The sequence below is a fragment of the Cardiocondyla obscurior genome, linkage group LG10 (assembly GCF_019399895.1).
Source record: "Cardiocondyla obscurior isolate alpha-2009 linkage group LG10, Cobs3.1, whole genome shotgun sequence".
In the NCBI taxonomy this organism is placed as follows: Eukaryota; Metazoa; Arthropoda; class Insecta; order Hymenoptera; family Formicidae; genus Cardiocondyla; species Cardiocondyla obscurior.
The window spans coordinates 982,956-1,007,713 of record NC_091873.1 but is presented as its reverse complement, the minus strand read 5'-3'; the positions used below and the strand labels follow the sequence as shown (position 1 = coordinate 1,007,713).

Sequence of the window (24,758 nt, the reverse complement as noted above, 5' to 3'; positions counted from 1 at the left end):
ATTTACCGAAACTCTATTTCTGTCGTCACGAGTCAGCATATTTTTAATCACGCGCGTTCTCGTCTCACGAATACCTGAAGAAAATAATTAAGTGCCTCGTTCTGAATATAATTAAAATAAAGCTCCGTTGAAAATAGCCAAGTAATAGTTAAGCTGCTCGTTTATAAAGTCCCTGACCAATGCGTAATTCGGTAGACGTCTAATCTCGCATGCAAACAGCATTCGTAATTATACAGACATTTAAATTTTTACAACAAGAAAATGCGCCGCAAATGTATCAAAGAGTATCATCGCCGCGGACCACACCGCGGCAGCTACAAGGCCGGGGGGCCGTACATCGCGTTTTGCGAGAAACCAGGAAAGCACGAAAGTGACTTACGGTTTCCAGCAGCCTGTTGTTCTGCCGGAGAACACAAAATTAACAAGGAATGAAACGTGCGCACCATCCCGACCGCGAGACGCGAAAATAATACGCGTCGTATTACGCGTGCGTTTTAATTAAGCAGTACTGGTAGTCCGCCGGGATCGTCACAGATTAATTACGCGACGTCACATTAAACATCAATATCGGGTTGAAACGCGGACAATTTTGGATCGTACATTTGTTGCCGCGAGATCGTGTCCGCACACGTTGTTTCGACGCCGCGCGTTTGCCACTCAATCTTGTTAAAATGAATACGCGCGCGCCTGCATTTTTCAGGCCGACATTGTCTCATATTTTATAATTGCGCTTTGTCGGCACAAATCACACGTTAGCAACGTAAATAACCGCAACACGAAACGCAGACCGTGCGTATAAATAGTTACGCCGTAATTATCGCATATTTATCTTTGACGTAACGCGAATGCGAATAGTATTTAAAATTTAAGATAAGTAAATTGATTGCTATCACTGTAAGTCCTATTTTTTTTTTTTTTTAATATATTTTGTATAAATACGTGGCTGCAAAGACAGTTAATTGCTGAAAATCTATCTTCCCCCAATCACAAAATTCGCTAGTAGTCTAAAAAATTGCTTGGAAAAGCTAATCCTTCGCCGAGTTTCTCGCTCTTAAAGCCAAAGTCTCATAAATTGAACGAATCTCTCTCAACGCGCGCTAAGATTTAGTTAAAAAAAGAAAAGAAAAAAAAAAGAGAGAGAGAAAAGAAAGGAAGAGCCACGAAGGGGTGAGTCATTCTGCAGCCCGACAATCCGGATTATTGCGGTATTAACCCTCATCTCGACGAGGTTCTAAAGTTTTCTTGCGAAATCTTAACGACCCCGTCTTCGACTTCTCTTTGCGATTGCTATAAATACGACTGTCAAATATTTAAACTAATATTAAATTATCATTACTTTAGAGTGACATTCCAAAATTAATTCTTTGGTAAAAAAAAGAAAGAAAGAATTCTCTCTTGAAATAATCAGTTTTTAAATTGCTTCTCGTAAATAATTCTGACAAAAGCAAATTATGTTACATTAACAATACGTCAAGTTTATTTTATTTTAATTTTTTTATTCTCTGCAAAGTTACAGAAAAAAATACACGTGTTTCTGGAGCGCGCACGAGATCCGAAACGAGTGTTTAAAAGAGTGATACGTCGGGAAAGACCGTGATAGATACACGCGGGCACATCGGCGGGCGGTGGTCGAAGTTAGACCACCCGCCTACAAACCGCGGCAATAAAATGAATTTATCGGCGCCGCAAAACGGCAACTCCTTACCCGCTCTCCTCCCGCGGCCGTACTTCATTTTGCCGATATTAAATGCTGTAAATTCAGACCGCCGGCTTCCATCCCTCTCTTTTCGCCCAGATCGCGCCCTAGCTACCTCTGCCGCTGTAGGGTGCTCGGGGAATCGATGGATTCTTGTGTTTAGCGTACATGTGCGACGACTTTACACCATACGTCATCGCGCCCGTGCCAACAACGATTATTAATACGTAAATGAAATTCTCTGTTGGTATTAAAAGTTTAGAAACATAATTTTGGTAATGGATTAAACCGTGCTGCAGCAAAAATGTACTTGCCGCTACGCTCCGACTATATCGCAACGCGAGGTACATCGCGTCAAAATAATTGCGTTATTTTACATTCCCGTCGTGCAAAAAAATTATTATATTAAAACTTCGTGACAGTATCAAGCCAAGATTATTGCGTCACTCTGCGACTATCGTGGTTAATTAATTAACGTGTGATTGCTGAGATGAAATATTCCGATATTGCGGCAGGATCTATCAAATAAAATCGCGACGCGTTAGTCGGCTACCGCATCTCGCGCTGTTGACCGCGTTGCATCGGATGCAGCTCGTCGACGATAAGAGCGGTCTGGCGCAATATTGGGGCCCCTCCCCACCGTAATCAGGCTCGTAAAAGCGAGGTTTATGGCCAGTCGAGCTTACGCAAAAACCCAATCATATCCGCGTATAACACGGCGGGAGAAAAATAGCGCGGCGACGGTGCGTCACGTGGCGGCTGTGCTCCGGTGTCGTCGCATAAAATTCCGGCTCGACGGCGGGGATTTTCGTCCGATCGAACGGCCGAGTCGGGGATTTATATGTTATAACTTTATGGCGACAACGAAGCGGGTATCGATCGGCCACTCTTTATTGCTTTGTTTTAATCAGGCGGTCCCGCGAGACGCGACGAGCGCGCGGACTCATCTATAATACACGAGTCGCCGCGCGATTGTAAAATTATTCTCGATAATTTTGACCGTGTAGATTTCTATTAAAATTCCGGTTTCAAAGAGGGAGAAAATCTCTAGCCTCGCGGTTAATTAATTCAACTGATTTCCTTGCAATTGGGATGATACACGTACCAAGCTTGCGTACGACATGCACGTAACACATAAGAAGCGCCGTTTCACGAGGCATTTTTCGTTTTATTTCCCGTCGCAGACGCGCGGTACTTGAGTTACGCTCATATGACGGGGATACGTAGATGCGTCTGCAATATTTGCGGACCGCCGAATGATCGTTCCGCGACATTCTTTGGTAGCGCAGCGGTGTGATTGTACTCGTAAAATATCAAGCAAATAAATCGAAAATTCGCGATTTATTCGCGCAAACATGTCGCATAAAACGCGAAGCTTATGAAACAAACGGTATGAATAAAAATTTTCGCGAAATGTAGATAGAAAAAGGCGCGTCTCGACTTGTACGTAAATTCACTGCGATCGTCGTGTATTTTTCCGCCGGCTTTGCCGTGTTATCCGCGCGCACGGCGTACACGGCGGTAAACGAGCATCGTTACGCTTGCATCAGCATCAAAGGCAAATACGATGAGCGGAAAGCGGGGCACGTGGCGGCAGTTTTCAGAACGTGCCGCGCGCATAATGCGCCGGATCGGTTTTCACCGATGAAAGAGAGAGCGACGGTCTAGAAAACGCAATTATCAGTCTCCGCGTCTCCTCGCAATTCACGCGCAATTTCGGCCCTCGCATTTCGATGACATCGCGCATTGTCGCGCGTGCTCCTCCGCCACGAGAGGCGTTATTTTCGTGAAAGATCTCCCGGTGTAGCCCTGACGTTTTATCGAGCGATCGCGTATCGCGGGGATTTATCACGCAATAAAATGGAAAAGCCGTTGTAAGCTGTCGCTCCGCTGCCGACGTTTCGCTCTGCTCGCGACATTATTAGGATCGCAATTGCCGGCGTCGGAATCGCGGCACATTCAACATAGCGTGATACGCAGCACATGCGTCAGTTCTTTTCTGAAACAACGCGGCCTGCGCCGACCATTAACTGTCGTTTCATGACGCGAAATACGAGTCTCCTTGCCTCGTAAAATTATTATCGGCGAAACGCGCAGTTACACACGTCGTCAAATAATGTAATTGACCGGGTTCGCGAATTTATTCCGATAAAAATGCTGAATCGCATTGAACAAAATGTAACGGAGCATTTACTAATATATTGAATTAAATATTGAATATTATATTCGGCGTGTAAAATGTTTTGTAACGCGTTAAGCTGCGTAAAGATGTCGATCGCAGTATTAAAACAATAAACGAAGGCGAGCAATCGTTTTGACGTCACTGCGGGTTTCATTGTTAGCTAGAAGTCGCCGCAGCTAACGCCGCATCTGCCTTTCGGTTCATCCGTTTAATTTATCACTTCTTTAAATTAATTACGTTAAGAACAAATTGTGAAGTAATTGACATTCTCTTTTTAAATTATTAGCATTTTGGGTAAGAAAAATTGTACTATTATTTAGTATTCTGAAAATCCTAATCAGGTAAAACTTTTTTCTGTTTTAAGTGACTTTTCGGAGGACTAACGTACTCGCGTTGAAGGAGGATCAGCCTGACATTCCTGACAGCGCTGAGAGAAGAAAGAGGCCTAGGAAAAATATCAAATACCGGCAGAGCAACCGCAAGGTAACCATCCCATTTTTATTAACAAATTATTAGCTTGTTTTGGAACAAGATATTTTTATTTTTTATTACTCAAAGAATCATATGCGTGCTACGCTCATACTGTTTTTTCCAAATAATCCCAATTCGCGCGTGCCATTACATTCGGACATTAGTAAATTATATTAATAATTACAATTGAGTGATCGACAACCGAGAGCGTGTTGCCGATTGACTTACTTGTGTATCTTCCGGTTAGGTTATTTTTCATCCTCTCTTTGTTCCGTGGGAGTATCCTGGATTATCCTGACGTTGTTGTAGCACTTCAAGTCATTTGACACTATATTACACTGCTTTTTTTTTTTTTTTTTAGTATATAAAATTACTAACCCTATCACTCGAAAGACGACCGAAAGAATGAGGTTTACCGCGGCGATTTTTAACGATTAAAACTAAGAAGCGCAACGAACGATCATCTGTTGTATAAATAAATTTGCAGTTTCGATATTTGTTGTGTTGCTCACTTTCTTCGGGTCCGCACTTGAGTCGTCCTCGATCTGAAATGTTCTCCGCGCACTTTATCTTCTTCAAGTTCCTCAAAAATCACTCCCTCGGAACGGAATGAGAACCTCGGCCGCGACGAAGAAGACAGGCAAAGTGCAGATGTCGCACTCTGACAATAACAATCGCCGGAACCAGCTGAAGATGGCAAGCGAATCGAGACGGTAATGATGGCTGCCCGGCTCGATGACGTCACACGGCTAATATCAGGTCGGACGCTCCGTGCACTCCGTTGGCGCCATAACCTTGTCGTCCCGAAGCACTTTTTCGAGGCACGAAATAACGCACAAAGCGACGAGTGCAATAGCTCAGACGTGCAAAATATGATCGTTCGTTCCCGACACGACGACGTCGACACTAATTTGTATACGAGATTATCCTAACCGCGGTCGAAAATACGCGTAATCGCGGAGCGATTGCGAAATGTCCTCACGCCCCGAGCTCCGCGACTAAACTGACGCTAGAGATTTCGGCCCTTAGAGCAAGAGAGTCAACCACGTTAAAAGAGTGAGAGAGCAATAGGTTCGATCGTCAATTGCGCACTGTCCTTCTCTTACGACGAGTTGTGGAGGCGTTCGTGCTCAAGGCCAAGCTCGTCTATTATGTTTGTTTTGACGCGCTCGCAATACTCAAGCATCTCCAAAACGAAAAAACCAAGCAAGGTCGATGCTCGAACATATGTTTTCGCTATTTCGATCTTAATCGTTTCGAGCTCCTAAATCGTCGCTATTAAAAAACGCATGTTTGACCAAGCCGAAAAATAATCTAATAAATGTAAAAATTTATTTCTTAAAAAATTAGACGCAGTACAATTGACAACTAAAGTATACTTTTTGTTGATACAAATTCACGCGTAACACCAATTTTTTTTTTGATAGGATTATCTCGTTTTGGTACCAGATACCTTTATGTTTTATTATTTTACTAAAAAATAAATTAAATCGCGTGGAATTCTTTTTTCTAAATAATTATGCGTTATCCATATAGTAGAGTACACACATTAATGTTCGACATTTAAATAATTTCTTTAATGTAATAAAATTATTTAATTTAAATGTGTTGAATAAAATAAATTACACGTTTTATATTTGAAACCGAAGCAACGAAAAAAGTTACGATAAACTAGAAATTTATTTATTATGAATTACGATTAGAAATATACATTTAAATTAACTAGACGTCCCAAAGTGCATGCTTTATGCATTAAATTTCTTATTAGTTGAGTACGTGCAGGTGTGAATAGCGCGACTTACGCATGCGCGCCGGTGCGCGAACCGAGCTATCGTCGTCTCCTTTCCACTTCCTCACGGGCCGCCAACCGAGTAAGATCTGCGGAAGAGACGTCCGGTTCGGATCGGAATTCTACGCATATTTCAAGGATGACGATGCATCCCCGACGCATAATACCTTCTTCTGTTCATCCCCTTAACGCAAAGAGCACCTATCTTTCCTTTAATGTAAGTCACATCTCCATCTCTACGTGAATTATATTCAGTTCTTTCGGTCGATCAAGTAATGAAAACCGCGACATATTCGATAATTAGAAGCGCGTAATATATTCGGGATGATGTTGAGTGCAATATTCGGCGTAAAGTTTCGGTGTAACGCGTATAACCGCTGCGTAGAGGACGAGAGACGAACAGTGGTCGGTAACGCAGGCGATATCGTGACTCGCGCGCGCGCGGCGTACACATCGCCGTTTCCTCCAAACATGGTCGACACACAGCGGGCACCGTGCACGCGAGTCGCGCACGGTGGAGGTCATTGCTTCGTGCACGACGGCCGGCTACGCAGCTGACGCAGTGAGCAGACCTACGACAAACGTGCAACCTTCGGTAAGCTCGGCGGCGTAGCTCGCGCACACGATGTCTGGCTATTGTCTCGTCCACGATAGCCGTGCAGCGGGCGCCGCGAGTAGGTCTCGATACGCGGCGTAAAATAATTGTTCATGGTACAGTAATAATAACATAATATAAAATAAAACCATTAAAAAGTATTAATTAAAATAGTCTCACGTAACTCGTGTATGCAATACATGTCACTAATTCACAATATTACAGCTTCTTTTACCGAGAGTCTTATCGAAGCATAATTTTCGTTCCAAAAATTATTCTAAATAATATGTTATATAGAGAGTTGTATAGCGAGCGAGGTCAGCCGCACAGGCAGTGTATGCTCGCACGGTGTTTACATGAGAGCGCTGGAATATGTTGACGGTCGTCCAGCATTAAAACGCACGGTGAACTGTGCACGCGTCGAATAATACTTATTGTTAGAGTAGAATATAGATATTAACTGAGATTTGGTCTTTACCAAACTAACCAGTACATTATTTCTGTTTCAGATGGCGATCCAGATGAGGACTTTCGTTGAAAGAGAATCAGCTCAATATCCCGGATATTCTAAGAGGAAAAGAAAACTCAGAAAAGATACTGCACCTGGGTGGAATAACTCGAGGGTAAGCATCAGTTTTATTTAAATAAATATATAAGTATAATGACTTTCAACTTAGTATTTTGAAAATGCTAATCAGGTAAAATTTTTTACTGTTTCAGATGAGTATCTAGAGGAGAATTATCGCACTCGTGTTGAAAGAAGATCAACCTGACGTCCCTAACAGAGCTGAGAGGAGGAGGAGGCCTAGGAGAGGCATCTAGCACCGGCGGAGCAACCCAGGAGTAAGCATCATTTTTCTTAACAAATTAATAGCTCGTTTTGGTACCAGATATCTTTATTTTTTATTATTTTATTTAAAAAATTACTATATATAATACTATATATAATAAATTAATTCAATCACGTGCAATTTTTGTTTCTAAATAATTAACATTGAGATGTCTACAATTTAATTTTTTATTATTTTTTATTACAGATCTACATATCAACAACTCCGCCGCTGCACATCAAAGTAACAAGTCAGTTGCATGTTTTCTTTTTTTTAGATTAATAGAATTTCGGGTGGGAAAAATTACTATTGATATTACACGCGGCAAAATTATATTTCAAAGATATTAATATGAATTTTTTAATAAAGTAAAATAAAACACCGCGCCGGAAATATAAAATAATAAATAAAAACATTTAAAATAAAATAAATTAAGAAAGATTCAACCAATTTATATATTGTATATTTTGTGTTCTAATTTTTATTTTATATATATCAATATAAATTGCATATAACTGTATGCAATTTAACTTGATATTATTACAGCTCAGCACTTCTTCGGATTTTTATCAAAGTAAAACAAGAGTTCCGCTTAGATAAAAATCCGAAGGAGAAATTAAAGTACCGCACGCCGAAATTATAATAAATACGAACCGTAGCCGGTTCGTCGGACGTATCGGGAGTTTCGCCAAAGTAGTCGCGCGATAGATTTTCTTATCCGAGTTTTATAAACGGGAGTGTCATATAATATCGCACGAGATACAGTGTTCAATGATTAATTCTCGCGATTATAATTAATTCGGGCGCGTTCGCGAATGTCCAGTGCGCGGAAGGATGGCTCGACACGTCCCAACTGAGAGGAGGAGCAGGCCCGGGACGGGCATCCTGCACCAGTGGAGCAACTTATAGGTAAGGATTAATTTTTCTTTATTTATGACATTTTATTATCAAATAATTTTTTTTTTGATTGAAGAATAAATATTTAGCATCTCTACAATTAATATTTTTTAATTTTATGTTACAGTCACCTGCTGCATCATCAACTCCACTGATGCTTAAGCAGATCGGTGAGTCGCATGATTTTTTTTAACATCGTTTGATATAATGATTTTTTTATAATGCGTTCTGATATCAGGATTATGAGAAATTGTACAAATGGTACAATTAATCCTGTCCACATCTCCTGTTTAAAACAGGAAATATTACGGTCTTGAAACGCGCTTTTAGAATTTTAAAATTCACGTACGAGCGTAACTTAATTTATCAATTCGTTACTGAAATTATGTGTTTCTGCGTTAAAAACAGCACACTGCAAAAAATTGAATAAAATCCGTTCGAATGTGAGGGTTAAGAAATTGCGTAAATCGCATAACAAAATAAAAATTATAATATTGTATAAAATAATGTAATATATATAAACGTAAAATGAGTAAAATAATTTTGTCTTAATATTTATATTAGAAAGAACTGTTTCTTTATTTCGTAAAATAGTCTTTATTAAATGATAATTATGAACGTTATAATAATTATATTTTTATCTTAAAACGTACATTTATAACATTAACGCATTTTTATAAGGACGATTAAAGGTTTTTAAATACAATTCTCATAAATGAAATTACTTTATCTTATTATTAATATTAAAATATTTTACGATATTTTTAAGATAGAAGTTGTATAAAAATTTGTAGAACGAATAGTTGTGCATTATTGATTCTTTTTGGGAGGGAAAAATTACAATGTGAATTTTTATCTATTTTTATGTACAAAATATCATTGATTTAATTAGATAATATATGAAAAGTATTAATGGTCTTTAAAACAAATATAATGTTTTTAATTTGAGAAATATGCAAAGTTTTGTGTTAGATATTAAACAGTGATAAGAATATTAGAATCTTAAGTATTATATATTTCGAATAAATGCAATAATTGAACAAATGTTATGTGGAATATATTTTAGTATACATTTTGAAATTTAAAGTCCATTAATATTGTACATATACTTATCGATACTATTATTATCATACTCTTATATTAAAAATAAATTATATTAGACAAAAAACTGATAAAATTAGGAGAATATAAAATGCGCGCGAATATTACATGGACTATTTACAAGTTTTTGCTTAGATATTTCTGTATGCAAATCGATTATTATATTCAGACTCCCTCTTTCCCTATAATAATCGTCAAAATACAAAATGCGCGTAGAAAATAGATTTACAATTTAACAGTATAAGAAAGATCGTTCGAATAATCTTTTCAAAATGCATTTGTACCCCTGCTGTTTTCTACGATACGTCTTCGTTCTTTCAAGAGCTCCAAAAATTTCGCTCTAGGGCTACCAGGATATTTTAATTCCACGATGAAAGAATCCCTAAGTCTAGAATTCATTAACTCGGTTTTTAAATTATCTCTTGATTTCCGCTCGATTTCTTTCTTCATGTAGGACGTCTGTGCTACCTCGATTGATTTTATAGGATTTATTAGGTAATTCTGATGCTTTATCTGGAAAATTGTCGGCTCATTTAAGACTTCAATATCTGACAAGTTATCGTAATCTTTCGACAATTCGCTGCAAAAATCTTCGGAATCAATCTTAAGTCCGATCGACGTTTTTAAGTTAGTATCGTCCATTCGATCCGAGAGTTTCGTTTTCCTAAACGTCCAAGAACTATTCTCAATTCCGCGAATGTGGCCGAGATAATCCTCGGTGGTAGAAACTTGGTCGAAATTAAGGATGCCATGAGTGTCCTGTTGGAAAGTCTTTCGTAACTTAGAGTAAGTCGTTGGGCTTTGCGACCTAAGATCGGATATTTTCTGGAGGCGTTCCTGTCGGAATTGCTTCGAGCTCTGGCATTTACTAAATTCAGCAGCGCTCATTAGTTGATCGAAGATTTTGCGCTCAAGATCGTCCTGAATTGTATCGTTGTTATTTCTGTAGTCAAAATCAAGTTTGTCTATTTCGGTAATAAGATCTCGATACTTTTCCGATTCACTTAGCGTAGATCCTTCGGTAATGTCGATTCGAGTGGAAGACAAAAGCGGCAAGGAAATCTCAGGCTCGTCGCAATTCTCAGTAATATTTTCGGAAATAACATTCCCGCATTGATTGATCGCGATGTCGGTGATGCTGGACATCCTGGAGTCTATACTGGGATTCGCTAAATTTGATTTAGCGCCAGCAGACTCGACGTCGATGCCATATTTGTCTCGCAGGACCTGGTTGTGTTTGCTGACCTTATCGATGCACGCCTCCAATCTTTCGATTCCTTTCAAACATTTCGCGTAAGACTCGACAGCAACAGTTTTATCATTATCCGGCAGTAAGTATTTGTCGATGTCATCCTTCACTTTCCGCCCTCGAAACTCCGTGTAATCTTTATCTACGCTCGGATCGTTTCCACGACGACCTCGCTTTTTGCGACGCCTTCCGTAGTTTTCCAACATGTTTGTGGCACTCATGTACTCGTTCATAGAGTTCATGTTGCGCATGAAAATTATTGCTTCATTCAGATATTCTTTAAAAATATTTTTTTCCGATGGTGTACCTTCGTCGATGGCATTATCTTCGGCAATTTTACTGTGAGAATCTTCGCGACGATCTTTATTGAAAAACGCAATCTTTTCGTCATTAGGCAATTTTTCAGAGTCCTCTGAATCGTAATTCTTTTTCGAGGCAGGCAATGCTTTTTCGCATTCCGTCGAGTGTATTCTTTTCTGCTGCAAATCGTTATCAACATTCGATTGAATAATATCTAAGTTTTCAGTTACAATCGGCTTTTTCTTTTTAATAATAGGCTTTAAAATTGACTCTGAGCTTGATGCAAGAGTTTGACGATTAGTTACAGCGTCAGATATCTCCTCGAAAATATTAGGATTTGAAAAAGATACCTTTTTCTTAATATTATCAAAATCTCTCATTTTTGCTTCTTCTTCAGAATCGCTGTCCATAATATGCGCTGATGTTCCCAAAATTAATGCTCTGTAATCGTGTATAAGATTCTCTTCTGAAATTTCTGCGGATTTTTTTTTTGGCAACTCTATTTGAGTGTCGTTAAAATCGTCGTCTATCGAAGACTCGGCGTTAGTTGAATCTGCGTGATTCATCGATTTCGAAGCTTCTTTTTTCGTGTGCGCAACGACATCGGGAGGGCAAAAGCTTTCGTAATTGTCATCATGCGAATCTATCATTTTCGTAGTTGATATCTTTATGACATCTTCATCGTAATCAAGACTGTCATCCGAAAAATTATGATCATAGTTTAATAAAGTCTTTGACGAACTAGATTTTGATTTCAAGTTTCTGCCGTTATTTTTAGAGCCTCGATTACATAATTTCGGAGCCGTTTCTTTTGGAATTGTAGTGACGTGAGAAGGTTTGTTTATTGTAGAGGAGAATAAATTATCAATCAATTCTAAATTAGTGTCTTGCTGTGTAGGTGTCATAATTTCTCTATTATAATTTGAAAACTCGGACGATTTATCTAGACATGGAAGACTCCAGTTTTTCCATAAATCATGACGATTAAATCTTTGGGACGATCTTCCGAAATTCGAACTGTAGCTATGTTTTTTAATAATAAAAGCTTCCATTAAACCACTTTTTGGCACCGACCGCGATCTCTGATAAACATTATCGATATATATTCCATTCCACTCCATTTCTGTGCCGCTCTTTTTCGTTTCAACGATAGAAGAAGTGCCTAAGGAACTTGTAAAAGTCACCGACTTTTTTGCCGCAGTTTCTTTGTTTAAATCAGAAGGCACGTCATAGTTTTTACTTTTCGGATCCTGAAAGATATTCTCGATTCTGAAAACTCTGCCGTCCGTTTGAATAGCCGTCGATTTGACTGTGAAATCTTTTAAACGGGATTCTTCAACTCGATTTTTAATTTCTTCGTCCGTTTGAGCTGCCTTATCGTCACTGGAAATGGGTTTCTCTTCCACGGCATCGCTGCCGTCTATCACCGCTATCCTTGATTCCAGGCCGTTCGTGCTTTCGATAGTTATATTGATCATTTCCGGTAGAGATATGGAGATAACGTTTTTCTCGGGGCTGTTAGCTCGTACGTGCTGGCTGAGTTCGTGAATCAGGTTGCAGCATTTAACATAGTTTCTGTCTTCCGAATTATTTTTTTGCCGACTCGCCGTTTCCGAACGCGTCGTTTGCACCGCTGAGTTCCTTCCCGGCGAACCAAGGAACGTGTTGGTAGAGCTGTCAGCAGTATCCACGCATAGTATTCTTTTATCACTGTTCTCCGGATAAAGTTCGGACACCGCGTCGGCGCTGGATAGATTGCTTTCGGCGTAATTTTGCGCGTCGTCGGAAAGTATGCCGGAATCATTTCGTGGCGAATGAAGTTCGTAGTCGTCGAAATCGAGGTCAGTGGTCAAGCTCTCAGCATCTTTGCAGCGGAAAATGGCAGTCGGTGGTCGTCGATCCGTTAACGTTGCCATGTCCTTAACTCGAAGAACAGGTATCCTGGGATCTACCATCGCAAATACCGCGACATTACCGTCCGCGTGATCGTCCGTGAGGACTGCCGCATCTCGGAGAACAATTTTAGGTTCGTCTGTGAGACTCGCCGTGTCTTTGAAGCGCAGGGTCGACGCTCCTTCCGTTTGCGTGTCTACGTTGATCCTTCGCCGCTTCATCAACATCTTTCGAGAGATTTCCTGAAGTCTCGATCGCGCTATAAGACTATTCGGTATTTTTATGTCAGTACCTTCGGGTGGCGAACGTATTCCCGACGCGCTGTTATTTGCCATACCAATCTCATCCGTATGTTTTCTACTAGTGTAGAGCCGTTCTGTGACCGCTGCTACAATCTCCGCTCGCTTCACCCTCTGAATAGCAGTGTGATTCTTTAGACCACCCGCCGCTGTCGCTGCTTCTTGATCTAGAGAACTTTTTCTGCGCGTCAGTTTATCGCGCGTCAAACTCGAGATTAAAATTTGTTCATCCTTAGAGCTACTCGAACTACTATCCTTGCTAGTTTTCCTCTTTAGGCTTTCCAAACTAGGTTTTCTACCGATATTATTATAGTTGTTTATTCTGTTGGAGTCTTTAAGACTCTTGTCGGACTCGTTGCTGCTTTTTCTCTGTAAATGATCCTTATTGCCGATCGCCTTCCAGATGCTCCCTGATTTAATATTTGCCTTGCGATCATCGATTTCGCGGATATTATTGAGCTTCTTTCCACGATCGGCCAACGTCGGGCGTTTCTCCAAGTTTGTGTGCGATCGTTGAACGCCAAAATTTGATTCTTTTTTCTTGCTGATTCCGTCAATGGAGCCAAATTTCTTCGAAACGTTCAAATTTGATGAAGGTAAATCGACGGAATTTTGCTTACTGAATTTACCTCTCGGTCTGCTTCTTCCGACGGATGCCGGACTTTGCGGAGGGCATTCTGACGTAATTTGTTGAAGATCGACGATCTCCGAATCTTTTAAAACGCAGGAATTCGCCGAGCTACTGCGATCGTCATCAGCTCTTTCCGTTCCCTCGAGATCTTCATTACTGCCGTCCATAAAATCGGCATCGATCGAATCTTCTTGCACTTCGTCGGAACATATTTCTTCGATTTGCGTCGACGGCTCTTGCAAATTGTCGTCTGGCTTGATTAGCACGGCTACCAGCGTCGGTATATCGACAAAAACCGGTTCATTGATCTCGTCCACTACCTCGTCGTCCTCATCGTTTAATTCGGTAACCTTGGCCCGATTGTAATTGCCGGCGAAGCGATTCGGAAGTTGCAGATACTCGAAGGAATTGAATTTTCTGATTGACTTTGAAGAATCCGTCTCGTGAGCCGTCACACTATCACTAGAATTGAATCTTCTTATCGGAAGTACATCGAAAAATCTGTTATCCTTCGATTGTATAGTTTTGCTCTTCTTATGATCGGATTCTTCGGATTGCAAAGTGTTGAACGGCGTCTGCTCTTTACGACACTGAGAATCCGTCGCGGAATCCTTTGAACTTTGAACTTTGCCGCAGCAACACGGCGCCTTGGTCTGGTCGATATTCTGCAATAAGATTCGTATAACTGATTTTAATTTAAATCGAAAATGAGTGTTACATGTTTAGATAACAAAATTTCTTTCAACTGTGCAATTCCAATTTTCCCCTGCGTTATGCGTGAAATTAATTAATTTAACCTATCTCTTTATCTTTTACAATTTTTCATTATACATAAAAATTTGCAATAATTTTAAATTTTATTAAGACTACAAATTATGATTTATATAATTAAAAAGTAATATGTAAATTAACGCTTAAAATTAATATTTGAATTAAATCAACTTGAATTGACAATTTCTAGCCTTCCGCCTTTGACGATCGTGGAAAACGTTTGATCTTGTTTTAATATTTTCATTTCCAATATACATCATAATTATGATATTTTATCTTTCAAAAGAAATTATTATTCTGTATGAATAATATTTTATCTCGGATTTAAAATACGACGCGCGAGCCCACGGGATCGTTGACGGAGTTGCGATTGCGGACGAAGCATGAGGAATTTAATTAATCGGCGATTATGCAACGTGCGGAAATGAAGGATAGATACTACCTGATGGAAATGGAAACGCTGTTCGGTCGTTAAGCGTAACACATCGGCGTGCTATATTTTATCGGCAATCGTTCGGCCAATCGCTCGCAACGGGCGCTCAATAAGTGTCAAATAAACGATCAATGAATCTCATTTGCGTAATGACATCGGACAATATCGCGACGCCACTCGTATTGGTAAACCCTGATAATAAACTCGTGCACTCGCGCACGGCTGAAAAATCGGCTGCTATTTATCGCGGATCCACACGTCCTGCGCCGGCAAAATTGCGAAATTTGTTTTATAATACCGCGCTATTACCGATCGCGCGCCGCTCGAAGCTCATTAATATTTTCTGCCGGCAGCATGCGAATCTCCGGCCGCGTAATAAAGTCGCTCGATCAACATCAGGCCAGGGGATTAAATCCTTCTGCGTTTTCAGCCTCGCTTTTGCCGGGCTCGATTTTTCATCTCAGCCACGTCAAAAGACACGTCAGAGAACAGTGTTGGTTTTCATCTTATTAAAGTAACACTTTCGCGGTGAAACTTAGTAAAGAAAAATATAATTGATATTTTATTTAATCGAGTTTTTCGAAATTAATTTTCTCGTAATTCTATAATTTGCGTAAATTTATAAAGGCGTGAATGGAATACTCGTGAACTTCTTGCCTTTTCGGATAGTAAGGATTTCAACCTGGCGACCTCGTCTCTTAATTCGCGAATAATTCTCTCCACGGGATCTTCGTTGACCACTGGTCGATTGACCACGCTTTGTGCCCTTTGCGCGAATCGTAGAGTATGTGAGGTCTCGTTGTAACTTCCGCTGGCCGGGGATATCGCTGAAAAAAAACAGGAAAAATTGTATTAACGTCGAAGGTGCATAATAAAAATGTACGGTTTTTAACTACAACTATTTAATCGTACAGTGCGATTTTCTGATTAATACTGCGGCACATTTGCATTCTAAATACAATTGGACGTTGGCGATTAGATATCAATAATGATTACGAAGTAATGTCTACTGTAAATGAAATTCTATCGCGAATTATTACAAAATGTCGCATAATGCTACGTATATTTAAAAACGACTATGAATCCGTGCGAAATATTTTTGGTTTTCTAAAGAGACCGTCGCGTACAATTTCGACAAAGAAATATTCTTCTTACTCTTAGGAAAATATATAGAGAATAAATAGAGAAAAAAAAAAATCTATATAACACTGGCCACATTTTAAACCCACATAGATACACGGATAATCAGATATACATTTTCAACGGCGAGCGTCTGCCGAATTAATCGAAAGGAAACGCGCGGGACGGAACTCTGTGCGGACAAGTCACCCGGAAATAACTTACGGCTCATCGAGATGAGCTCGATAATCCGAAATGAATTTTCAAGTATCTTTTCCGGATCCGTCGTGCCGCGGAGTCGACGTGCAAAATTCGCGGCGACAGCGTACGGGATAATGTAACGTCTACTCATCTACGCGCCACGCTCAATCACAAATGCGGGCCCGTTGAATATTAAACGTCTACCCCCCCCCTCTCTTCTCCTCCTCCGTCCTCTGATAATAAACCGAAATGCTATTAGCAATTCAATTAATTGCCGATGATCAGCGGTTCGGAATATTCCGCTACGATTAATTATACACGTCGCCGGACCAGCTAGAAGTATTCGCAAAACTCGCCGCGCTCCCAATTGTACGAATCGTGCAATCGACTCTTTCATTTCGGCAATTAATTGTGATGAATCGAAAGAGGAAAGACTGGCGCGCCTTTCCCTGTTTAACATTTATCTGCGCCGCCGGGTTAATTAAGCGTTTCATCGGTTTATCTTGAACCGACAGGCGAGATAAAAACATTATGATGATCAACGAATCGAGCTAAACAGTTAAATGAAAGGTAGAAGGATTAGTAAATTTGTCGAGTGCAATATATCTTACAAGTTCCTGTGTTTCTTCGGTATATATTATACGATTGTCAAATTCAACTACAAATTTTAATCAGAGTGGATTAAACAGAAACGGAAAGACATTCAATATTAATAATTCATATTTGTCCCCACAGTGGAGGTTCATAAATTATGTATTTTATCATTATTCCGTTATCGATGTTTTCAATGTTAATTTATTTTCATTTTAATCCGAGGGAAAGATGTCAAGTTTTGCTTGAAAAGATGAAGATTTATCTATCAGTACTGTGTAACGCAATTCTTTCTACGTGCTTCATCTAACTACGATAGGTCTCTACTTTCTAGAGAAGACAATGTTTCTCTGCTCTAAATTGGCAATTTTTTTTTTTTTTTTTTTTTTGGCGTATTAAATTATTTACGGCAACGATCGATCGTACTTTCAATACTTTGCTCGTAATAGTTATTTCCTTAAGAGAAACAGTTGCGCTGGATAATGCGATCAAAGAGTGTCGAATAAAACCAAGCGAAACCTTTCTAAAGTGACGCTATTGAATTGTACTCGATGAACGACTATCGTGTACTGCGGGAAAAATATTGGCGATGAATCGATCGCGCAGCTACTGTCGCAAGCTCACTACAGATTTCTTATTTACCGCTTTCTCGCGTCTCTCTATCTCGGCTCTATTGAAATTTAATCTCCGCGTCTTAGCTCGCCTGGAAAAGCATTTAAACCAATTACATCCAGCCCGGGTTATCGCAAATGGGAATAATTTCGCGAATCTCGCAATATTATTTCTCCTCCGTAAGTAATAGAATTTACGAGAAGACGAGGGATTGCCGCTGTAAAAAGAGATAGCTTTTCGTTGTAATCCGACGATCACGCAGCGAAGGAAAACATTCGAGTGATTAAAACGATTCTCGGCAAAGAATATGTAAAGACAAAGGACCGCGAGGTAAATTAATCGATTAACAACAGCCGATCGTAATTTACTCTTTGCGCGGAAAGAGATTTGTACTAAAAGGGTCAATTAAGCATATCGAATTGGTCGTTGGATTTCAATCTGCGCGCGAGAACGGTGCGTCAGTCTGGTAACAGAAAGGATATTAAAATGGAGGGCTCGAGATCAAAGGAGGGGAAAAGCGAGCTGCGAGCTTATAATTTCCTCGCGAAAATACACACGGCGAAATGCGATTTGCGCAGGCAAAATATTCCCCAAAAGGAAACCTCTTAACGTCGATGGAACGTTCTGAGATCGCGCGGACTGAAAAAGGGGGAGAATACAAGTTTAGGGAGAACGGCAGGGTGAAAGATCAAAAGGAAAATACCGACAGACACTTACTAGCGAGCATAATGGTGGTGGCATTTCCGCCGAGTGCATCCTTTAACAGCCAAGTGAGCGAAGAGTCTCTGTAAGGGATGTATCTTCTTCCTGGCCTACTTCCGGTTGAGCCTCTCTCAGCGAGCGCGGATATCACGTTCCCTAAAGCTACCAGGCTCTTGTTGATATTCGCACCTTCCTACAAATAATGCAAAGAAAAAGAAGACTAGCCCGGAAGCAATGTCAAAATTATTCAATTAATTGAACATTTATTTTATTGGCGTATTTTTGTCCCTTTTATTTATGAAAAAAAAAGAAAGAAAAAAGAAATTAGAATATTATAATTGCTCAATCATTCCAACTGAATGCCGAATGAAAAAATATCGCAATCGGTCATGATAACATTTCGCGTATTTTTGAATTGGTAATCACGTCTATCAGCAAAAGTCTGTGTATGCAGTTACAAAATTTGTTAGTTTAACGTATGAATTTTCAATGGCGTAAACATACTTTGACTTTCATATGCGAGCTATTAGATTTGATGATTCCGGAATTTTTACAGCGTCGTGGTGATTCTTTCCGTATTGCGGAAGGCATGATCACCTCATTGTCTTAATTACGATGATGACAAAATCGCACGTGTTGACGCAATATTAACGCACACATATCTGTCTCACGTACTTTATAATGTACTTTACTTAACATTAAAATTCACATCGGAAATAAATACGCTTTCACACGCTACGCGTGTATCGAGTAAAGCTACACCAATGAAAATGGAACAAGGTACCACTAGATATCACTGACGAACGTTACGCCCTTTGAGCACTCGGGCTTAAGCGATTACGCGTGAATCAAGGCGTCCGTTAACACAGAGATAGGGACGTTTCGATGGCAAAATAGGTTCAGATTCGTTTCGACGCTTCTGCCAGTTCGTTTTTCACGCTTGTTACTTTCGCGAACAACCCCTACGGTCGATTAGGCGAGTCTATTAGCGCGCGACGCGGCGGCCAGGGCGAGATTGATAACGGGGCTCTATCCATCCGCGAAAGGCTTCACGGATATCGATTTCCATCGCGCGAAATTCAGTCGGCGAATATTCCGGCGGACGATATTATTTTTAGGAAATGACTCACCTTCAGTCGATGAACGCCGCTGCAGGTGGCCGCGCTCTCGCTGCCCGCCAGATCGACCAGGTGTAACCTGCTACCGCCGCGCGAAGCGGCGTCCTGCCTCCTGGACGACGAGGAGGCCTCCTGCGAGAGATCGACGGTCAGCAGAGCGTGGCTGCGGCTGCTGCTGGGATTCTGAAGGGTCGAGGCTGTTTTTCTCGCTCTCGCGCCTTCTTCCACGTATGATATTAACGAACCCAGGGTGCGAACCACATGATGCGTTAATCCTCAAAAAATTGAACGAAAAAGAATTTCTTGAGTGACACCTTAATATCAAAGTACATTGAAAACTTTACTTTCAGAATATATTTAACAAATCATACTGATTTTTCTATAATTATATACAAGCGGGGGGGGAAAAATTATTATAGCACACAGACAGATTCTCGTGGAGATAAAAAATGATTTAAGCCACGCAGAACTTGAATTTATATTAAGTAAGAAAATTCTTGAGAAATTTACCGACACTCTAGGTACGTTTCGCGGTAAATAAGTGGAGTACCTTGAACGTAAGGTCCTAACTGAGGATGCTCTCGAAGTCTAAGACCGCTCGTGCTCGTTGACGGCTTTAGGAGATCTCTCACCTTCTCGTTGTATATTTCAAGATAGCTGGAACAGATTTGTTATAACGTTAAATTATTTGGTTGAGTGAGCGATTACACATTTGATGCAATAAGACATATGTAAAGGTCAGATATGTCGTGACAAATTCACCGATTAGTTACGTATTTGTCGGGGTCGGTCGCATGAAGAAATTCCACGAGAGTTGACGATGATGTTATCTGCGACACGTCAATTCTTGTCGCGGATACACGCTCGCGATACGCTTCGAGGCGCGTCGCAACACGACGTACGCGAACGCGATGTGTCTCGAGGCGACGAAGACGAACGCGAGGAGATCTCGCATACACGACACGTGAGTGCAGAAGCTTCCGCGGATCCTCTTAACGTCATTATCCGTCCCGTTGCACCCGCGGAACTCGCACGTGCGCTCGTAAATCGGCTTAAAGGCGATCGCGGCCTCGTACGGTCACGTTCGCCAAGTGAAACACTTTCTCGTTGTTTTCCCGAGACTCGTTTGGTTTTTTTTTTCTTTTTTTTCTCTTTTCTTCTCGGTTTTCCTCGTGGTTTCTTTCCTTCTTATTGCTCGATACAATCCATGAATTAACGCTACGGAGATCGTTACAGATTTCATGATCATAAATGATTTATATTGATCTATGTATGTCTCAGGAGATAATAAGATTTAAAATGTTTCTGATAATGTTACCATTGTTTTGCATCATTTACTGCAAATTTAAAACTACAAGTATTTTTTTTTTTTTTTTAAGGCATTATCTCTTACTTTACTCTTCTGAGTGATAATTTAATTTAATCCTTTTTTTCTTATTTAATCCCATTATTTTTCTCGTATCTTAATCGTAGGTTGTAGATTTCTCTGCCTTCTTTTAAGAACGATAGTCGCTAAAAGAATTGTACGGTTGTCCAACTTTTTATACCGTTTACGACCGACTCTGTAGGTGCAAGCCTTTTTTCTCGAAAAAAGTTCCACCGTCCATTTTCCTTGACCTGAAGATGCAACCGCTTATCGGAACAGTGGCCATGACGACGACATAAATTACATTGCAGGGAAAATTTGCAGAGAAATAAAATATGTTACGTACGATTTCTGACCTCGTTCGCGAAAGAACTTAGAATGCTTGCGTGTGAATTTAGAGGGTCGTAATGACGAAATTTGCAAAAATTTGTTACGGATTTGCACCAGATTGGGTGTTTACCAATTACCGAAGTTCTCGTTCGTAAAATTTGCTTCGCGGTAATACCACGATAAAAATGTAAAAAATCGCAGAGAATATGACGTAAAACGTAGAACGCCGTGCACGATTTTTTTTGCGTTGCAATAAACCATTCGCGTCACGCAATGACAATTCGACATTGCGTTTCGCTATTGCTGTGCAAACGAGCTTAAAATCGCAAAATATAAATTGGAGAATTTACATGGTGGCAAATTATTTAAAGCTAATTTAATCTTAGAAACTTGTGTTCTAATGAACTTAGTTAGCATAATTAATTTAAAATGCAGAGAAATTTTCTACGAGAAGAAAAACGAAGGGAAAACATTCAATCCTTTTAAAAGTTTTAAAAGAAATACGTGCAATTGTTGAAAGCAATATAAGGCACCTTTTGTTTGCATTTATTATTTAAAAGTAAATTAATAATTTAATGTTATTTTGTATATAATACATAACCGATATAATATCTAATTTCCGTTACAATTATTATGCATGATTAATTACAAGATTACTCTCGGCGATTATGCATTAAGTCAATATTTTCGCGACACACGACTCGCGCGTCTCTCCAAACTTGCCGTTATCTGCTCGTTGAGGACATCGGATCTTTCGGGGGAAAATCGATGCGGTGCAGGCTCCTTGGAGAATATCCGGGGGCCACGCAATACGGTAGCAAAGTTCGATATTCGATAGTTAATGAAAATTAATGTCCCGTATTGAATTATCGCTAATCGATGTCATCCAATTTCGCCGACGTCCAGGACAACTATCTCACCGCTTAGTTTACTGGGAACGTTCTGGCCCCGACGGCCATTACTTCACGTCGACAATGATCGAAAGCGAGATGCATTTTTATGTTTAAGTAAACTTTCCCGTATGTATACGTAATAATTTTTCGGCGTAGCCTGTACCACGTCCAGCTCGTGAAATATGACGCGTGTATTTCAACTGGGCGCGCGCGATGTTGCAACCGTACGTTATAAGAAATATGTATCGGGTTCGATCGTTATGGATGACTTCGTTCCATCGACGATATTCCTCGATACATAGCTCGGCAAACTCATCGGAACAGTTCGCGTGCGGATTTCATCCCTCATCGACAAGACGCGCGACTGTTGGCAGAAACTTCGCTTAGGGAAGTCGGCGCGCGCGTTAATTACTGTTAATTAATGATATCCGGGTGCGCCGGGCCCCGACGGACTCGGGGCGTCGAGAGCCATTTATTACGAGAGCCTTAAACTTTTCGAGAGTATCCTTCGTCTTCCCCTACCCGGTGGAAATGAAACGAAGGGCAGCTAGTTCTCGCGTAGACGAAGGCCGTGTAACGCGGCCGATTCTCTCGTGCTTGACGAATATTATGCCATTGGAATAAGAATCGATTTTGCAGTTCCAATGCCTGGAAAACGAGTAATGTCGATTGCGAGAAAGAGATTCGTGTTGAACGATCTGCTTGTCGCGCGATGCAATTTTTTCTTTTTTTTTCTTCTTTTTTTTTTTACCGTTTAAATCTAACACCAAGATAAAAATGCTCACCTATTGTTTGCAATAAAAATTTGTTTACGTTATTACACAAATAATATAATTAGAATAATTTTTAAACAAAAAATATATGAATAAAATACATGTGTAAAATATTAAGCTCGTAAAAGGAATAAAAATAATCACTTCCATCGACAAAAGAAAATACATTTTTGGGAACGACAATTTAGTTTTAAAAATACGATTTTACGCATCGCTGCGTCAGTAAACGAACGAAGAGAAAAGCAGGAAAAGAGACAAAGGGTTTTCAGCTTCTGGCGGTGAGAATCATAAAGGTGCAAGTTATAAGCTTCAACGAGCAACGTGTTTGCGATAAAGACACTTCCGATCATCCTCGATAACCCTACGTGTAAAAGGGTTAACTCCCAGAGTTAATTGACCTGAGCCAACGTTTCCTGTATGCTCTATTTACGTTCGTATTTGTATGACACGCCGAAGCTGGGTGCAAATTAATTTCGACCGAAAAGTCTATAGGAAAATTTTAAGTTTAATTTTGCCAATTAAAAATATAAATAATATATTTAATTAAATCGTTTTGAAATAAATTAGAATAGTATGGTGGTAAATTGCGTAATGCCTCGTGCAACGTGAATCTGTTCAATTATTTCTTTCATATAGATGTAGCTCGCACACGCAGACATAGAAAATGAATCGTGCATTTGCAATGCAAATGCGAGAAATTTTGTACGTAATCGGTAACATAGCAGTAATCGAGGAATAAACGCAAATGTCACGCAGCTTTACATTACGATCGTTTGTAATGAAATACTTTTAACATACGATATTCACAGAGCATAATTATACATATTTATGCTATTATATTCAACTGCAAGCAGTTACGACTCGTGCATCTCCGATATCATTCTCTTTTGTATTATTTCTTTTTCATTTTACTGGTGTATTCTAGACAAGTCAGTCGATATTAAACATTCATTAAATTTGATTTTTTATCGCGGACTAGTCAAGGTAATTAACGTTACTACAGTCGGTCTTAATCATTCGACAAATCAATCTGCGAGTAATGCCGGAATTAGCCCGATGGGACCAAAACAATCCGTCGAGTGCATCCATCGATCAACAATTATCGTCATTAGGCATTGACGTTTAATGCGACTAAAGTCGCATTCCATGTGATAGCATGCCGTCCGGCTCTTTCCGCCCGCAATGAAACGGTGAGCCATCAAAAGCTCCGCATTACTTATGGCTGATTGATCGATAGAGTTCACCCTCCGGTGTACCCCCGTCTTTCTTCGGGCTTCTCTCTCTTTCTCTCTCACTCGGCAAAGCTTTAATTCGACCCCGAGCGCGTTTTCGATTACCGCCCTGGTCATTACGCGATCGCGACTGAATCGCAAATTCAATTCGATCGGCATTCGGCCGTCTCTGTTTGCCGAGGGCCATCATTTAGCGCATACACCACCCCGAGGAATGGACGAGCACATTTACACGCGCGTGCACATAAAAAAAGGACCTAGGAAATTACATAGAAAACTTTAAAAAAAAAAAGTTTTGTGAACTCCGCGCTCGGAGAACAATTCTGTCTTTTTTCCGGCGGGCCTGTTGGTCGAAATAATATTTTAATAAACATTACTATTGAAAAGTAATTGATTCGAATAAAATTTGATACTTCAAATTTCGTGCCGTATTACTTAGATAATATAAACGGATGATGAATAAAAATTTGCATTACTGTTATTAATTTTCAATTAGGTTCAATTTGACTGAAACTACTAGGTCGATTGAAAATTACTATCGTTTTGAGCGATCTCTCTAAAAATACGTGAAGCCGATTTAATCCACGTCTTCAGCATTTGCTTTGCACAAATTTGCCTACAAATGGCGTTTTCTTTATTGTTGATGAAATTACTATCGACTCTTGTATTTCATAACGTTTGTCC

At 40.0% G+C, this 24,758-nt stretch overlaps 1 protein-coding gene and 1 long non-coding RNA gene across 2 annotated transcripts in view; both read right to left on the bottom strand.

The window, feature by feature from the left end:
- LOC139105863 (uncharacterized) overlaps nt 1-5,977 on the bottom strand; it is a 150,656-nt gene extending 144,679 nt beyond the window's left edge. Inside the window, exon 1 of the long non-coding RNA XR_011546250.1 lies at nt 4,578-5,977. This is a non-coding gene — a long non-coding RNA (uncharacterized lncRNA). The remainder of the gene's footprint in view (nt 1-4,577) is intronic.
- A 2,569-nt stretch (nt 5,978-8,546) lies between these two features.
- The window catches only part of LOC139105926 (uncharacterized), a 28,739-nt gene continuing 12,527 nt past the window's right edge, over nt 8,547-24,758 (bottom strand). The window contains exons 4-8 of the mRNA XM_070662287.1: nt 20,031-20,137; nt 19,493-19,755; nt 18,378-18,555; nt 15,795-15,964; nt 8,547-14,598 (exon numbers count right to left, since the gene is read on the bottom strand). Of these exons, the coding sequence (XP_070518388.1) occupies nt 9,829-14,598; nt 15,795-15,964; nt 18,378-18,555; nt 19,493-19,755; nt 20,031-20,137 (5,488 nt within the window). The 3' untranslated portion in view covers nt 8,547-9,828. The remainder of the gene's footprint in view (nt 14,599-15,794; nt 15,965-18,377; nt 18,556-19,492; nt 19,756-20,030; nt 20,138-24,758) is intronic.